This window comes from Cucurbita pepo, unplaced genomic scaffold, assembly GCF_002806865.2.
Source record: "Cucurbita pepo subsp. pepo cultivar mu-cu-16 unplaced genomic scaffold, ASM280686v2 Cp4.1_scaffold001769, whole genome shotgun sequence".
In the NCBI taxonomy this organism is placed as follows: domain Eukaryota; kingdom Viridiplantae; phylum Streptophyta; class Magnoliopsida; order Cucurbitales; family Cucurbitaceae; genus Cucurbita; species Cucurbita pepo.
The window spans coordinates 1-4,374 of NW_019647878.1; the positions used below are offsets into that span (position 1 = coordinate 1).

Here is a 4,374-nt window from a genome sequence, read left to right on the forward strand (position 1 = left end):
ATGATAGTTGTAAATGTTAAATGCTTTACATCAACTCTTTCTAAGTCAATTTTTATGCACAAATTAATGGTTCCATGTGCTCCATCTCATGAACGGATATATAATCGGATATGGCTAAGCCATCTCTTCTTCTTCGTCTCTAGACCCATAGCTTTCAACGGTTTCGTGTGAATCAATATGATCTTGTACTCGATTTCATATTTGACATGTATTTCAAGCTTATGAGTCTAGAGACGAAGAAGAAGAGGTTGAATAAAACTAAGAAAAGTTCTAAGATTCACGCTACCGATCAAACAAAAAGAGGTTGAATAAAACGATCTTACCAAAACTTCTCGTGTCTTTGCATTTGATAAGTAATTTTAATTATTTTAAACTACACGAACTTTTGAACAAAAACTCGTAGCTTATCATTTAACGAACATGTTTTACAACGAATATGAGTAAGGAGATTTATAGCTTGTCTCAAATAATTGAAAGGCTATTATAGGTAGGAAGCAGCCTAATCCAATCCATTTGATCACGAGCATTAATTCACCATGTGCTAAGGACACCCATATGCTTATCATCTATTATTGGACTAGCTACGTTTAGTATATCATACACTTTCTCGAGTCTAACGACTTCGAAATGGACGTTTTAATCATCATTAGTGTCTTACCTATATATCGCTACGTTTGTATTGACAAGTAACTATAACATATACTCATAATGTTGTGCCATCTTTTATAATTTCTATTTTACGGGTGTATTTGATTCAAGAAAAGACGGAGTAATTTTTCTCAAAATGTATATATTTTGAGATTGTTGATTGTGAGTGTGACAGTATTTTGATACAATGACACGTACACATGTATGATAACGAGGATCTTTCATATCGTATAAAACAATGACACAAATGTCCTTATCGATGTATGAAACAATAATACGACAACCCACTTATCATATTTTCTACAATATACGAAATGTCAGAGAGGTATGTTGATGTGAATGTTAGAAAAATGAGGTCAACAATGAGGTCAACCGTATCAAGAGGTGTGTTATTTTAAAATTTGTTATAACCTAAATACTCGTAAATTTGTAATCACAAGAAAATCATGATTGAAATAGGCTTAAGAACTCAGTTCAAAATTGAAAAAACGTTATTATACTACCCTAGCACTGAAAATATGGTGAAAATGATGGTTTGTCGTTCGTACATGAGTCCTTTACTTTTACTTGAAAAATATTTAATATTAATATATATCATGATTAGTGTGACCTCACTACTACTTTCTCTTCCCGATAGAGCTAGATGCATAGTACTTCTCTACACACAGTTCATTCACACGCATATGAACCCACTTGGCAGACTCGTTAACATACTCCATAAGTCTAACTATGGGCTAACACGCACTACTACTACTTGAAAAATCAACTTGCAAAAGAAGTAATCTATGATCATATGACATACAACATGCATGAGGTCCCGCACATTAACAATCACTGTTCAATGAAATAATGCATATAAAAGGATTTTGGGACGAGTTGTGTGGGACGGTCAAAGTAGTTACACCGACCCAACCGAGTGAACTAAAGCCAAACTAAGTCGAAAGAACGAACCGAAGATTTTCATTGGATGCTTAAACTTAAATAAATATGAATGTGGTCAATGTGGTCAATGTGGTCAACGTGTTCATATTGGAAGAATAGAATAGTTTTAATTCTATCCACAATGGCGGCTCCACTTTTGATCATAATTTAGAACTCAATTTCTCTCAACTTTCCCCTTCTTTAGATCTCTTCCACCTAATCCCCTTCCTTCATTTCACACAGCTTCAGATCCACCGCCTTGCCGCCGTCAACGGAGATGGAAGTGGCCGTCGGAGTCTCTCCCGCCGGCGACCTGTTCAACTTCGGCAGCCCTTGCTCCTCCCACTATCTCTCCGCTCCTTCCACTCCCTTCTCCTCCCTCAGTGCGCCCACCAGCCCCTCCTCTCTCGCCGTCAACTTCTTCCGCCACGACGACGACGTTCCGATTGGCTCTCCCTCCGCCGTCCCCTTCCGCTGGGAGGAGAAACCCGGCATTCCCAAATCCCCCAATTGCTCCGCCGAGCAAGATTTTGAATTTGATTTCAGCCGTCAGTCGCTCTGCACTAAAGCTTCCCTCTCCGCCGATGAGCTCTTCGTCGGCGGTAAAATCCGGCCGCTCAAACCCCCTCCCGGATTCCAGGTCAGTGTTTTTTCCGACCAAATGTTAAATTAAAAGTTTATTACAAGTTCCTCTGCTAAATTTTTTTCTTCGACAGTCGAACATGTCGTCGCCGAGATCGCCGCACAATTCGAGGATTTCCCCTCGGAAAACGAAGAACAGCTCCGACATGAACATCAACGACGACCCATTTGAAGCGGCGCTAATGAAAGAGACTCTTAACCATCGAACCAATTATGAGCTCGCTGATAAACAGAGCAAAAACAGAGGAAGAACAGAGGAAATCTCATACATTTCCTCTAATTTTGATCGCAAACCCACTCGATCCGTTTCCCCTTACAGAATCTCTTCTCGAACTCCAATTCACGGCGACGGCGACAGCTGCACGGTCGCCGGAAAGTCAAAGTCGTTGTCGTTCTTGTCGGCGATATCGTTCTCTAAGGCCAATAGAAAATGGAGGCTCAGAGACTTATTGTTTCGTAGCACTTCCGAAGGCCGAGCAACGGAGAAAGCTGATAAGCTGAGGTCTACGTACGTTGTAATGTCGGAAAGAATGGAGAACGACGTGAAGATTTCGAGTTTCCGATCAGCCGACAGCGTCGGTCCAAGGAGGCATTTCACAGCGGCGAACCGGACGGTTTCCGAGGAGTTTATGAAGAAGAGGAGCTTTTTGGGCCGTTGCTTGCGGTTTAACCGGTCCGGTATGCAGGAAATTTCTAGAGATATTGGGTCGTTGACACGTGGATGAACCGGTAGATTTTTAATTTTGATTTTTTTTTTGTTTGGATTGATAAATGTAAGAGAATGTTTTTTTTCTTTCAGTATTTTATATATAAATAAATAATAAAGAATTTAAGTTTTTGGGCATGTTTTTTTTAGAGGAAGATAATATATTTGTTTATATATTTAAAAACACTAAATTAATAAATAAAAAATATCAACTTTCTATTTAAAAATATTTTTTAATTTTCAAAATGGTTTAAATGGTACTTTTATTTTTAAAAAATATTAAAAATACCTTTAATTTTTTTAAAAAATTAAAAAAAATACTTTTTCCTACCGTACCACATTTCAAAAATGTTCATAAACTTTTTAAAGTAACATTAAAACATTTGTAAATAATCTATAAAATGTTAATAGACGATTTTAGTTCATATATTGACGGAATCTTTGTTGAACTTTTTTTATAAACGTAAAGGGTGTTAATGTTAATTTTAAAATTTTACTGGTATTTTTTAAACATAGTCGACCGATATATATATTATAATTTTTTTTAATTAATCTAAAAATTTATTCCGTTAATTCTCAATTTATTTTCTCTCTATTATCTAAAAACTTTCCGACTCTCTCAAATTTTTTTCCAAACTCGACAATACATTAAGTTAGTTCAACAATCATATGAACAACAACAGTAGAATCGACGTAACTCTGCTACAAAACGACAAAGTTTAAAAAAATAAGGTTAAAATTTTAAACCTAATTTAACCTAAAATAAACGTAAACGTTCGTGAACGAAGAAAAAAGGAGTTGGTAACAACACTTTTTCCTTTTCCTTTTTAGTGTTTAATTATATGCCAATGTCTATTCACTCCCATCATATTGTTCGTTTATTTAATGGGTCGGTGTTCGTGTTCATGATGTTTGAAGTTACGTCTAATAGGTTAGATGTCAAAACGTCATAAAAAGGATGGAAGGGTAAGAATCGTGTGTGACCATTCAAATCATCGCCATTTCCTTCTCCCATTATTCTAATGTTCGGCTACAACAGTTGACTCGAGGTCAACCGATAGGTAAAGAGGCTGAAGAGATGAGTTGTGTGGTGTTACGTGTCACGGTCATGCTTATCCAAGACGCGTTGTCTACGGCCCCGAATGACCGCATGCCCTTTCTAAACCCCTTTTACATGCTTTCATCTTAGATAGGTNGCGTGTTGTCTACGGCCCCGAATGACCGCATGCCCTTTCTATACCCCTTTTACATGCTTTAATCTTAGATAGGTCTTTACTACATATTGTGTCAACACGCACCAGAGCTAAAATACCCCAAAATGTACTATAGGGGGATATGACTAATCGGGTTATATACTATAAAATATGTCGTTGTTGCTTAATCGCTTTTAGCTTATAATATTATATGCAATCAACGTATTTTCTCGCTCACGTTTTCCAAAATTTCTCTCTCAAACA

General features: G+C 37.0%; 1 protein-coding gene across 1 annotated transcript; it reads left to right on the top strand.

Annotated features, from left to right (window-relative positions):
* Positions 1–1,750: 1,750 nt before the first annotated feature.
* LOC111786489 lies at positions 1,751–2,983 on the top strand. The gene is made up of 2 exons (XM_023666737.1): positions 1,751–2,209; positions 2,286–2,983. Exons 1-2 carry the CDS (start codon positions 1,847–1,849, stop codon positions 2,934–2,936), a joined length of 1,014 nt encoding a protein of 337 aa, XP_023522505.1. The 5' UTR covers positions 1,751–1,846; the 3' UTR covers positions 2,937–2,983.
* The last annotated feature ends 1,391 nt before the right edge of the window (positions 2,984–4,374 follow it).

Coding starts and splice junctions, on each gene's coding strand:
- LOC111786489 (XM_023666737.1), top strand. CDS start 1,847: ATGGAAGTGGCCGTCGGAGTCTCTCCCGCCGGCGACCTGTTCAACTTC. Junction 2,210..2,285: donor AACCCCCTCCCGGATTCCAG/GTCAGTGTTTTT, acceptor TTTCTTCGACAG/TCGAACATGTCGTCGCCGAG.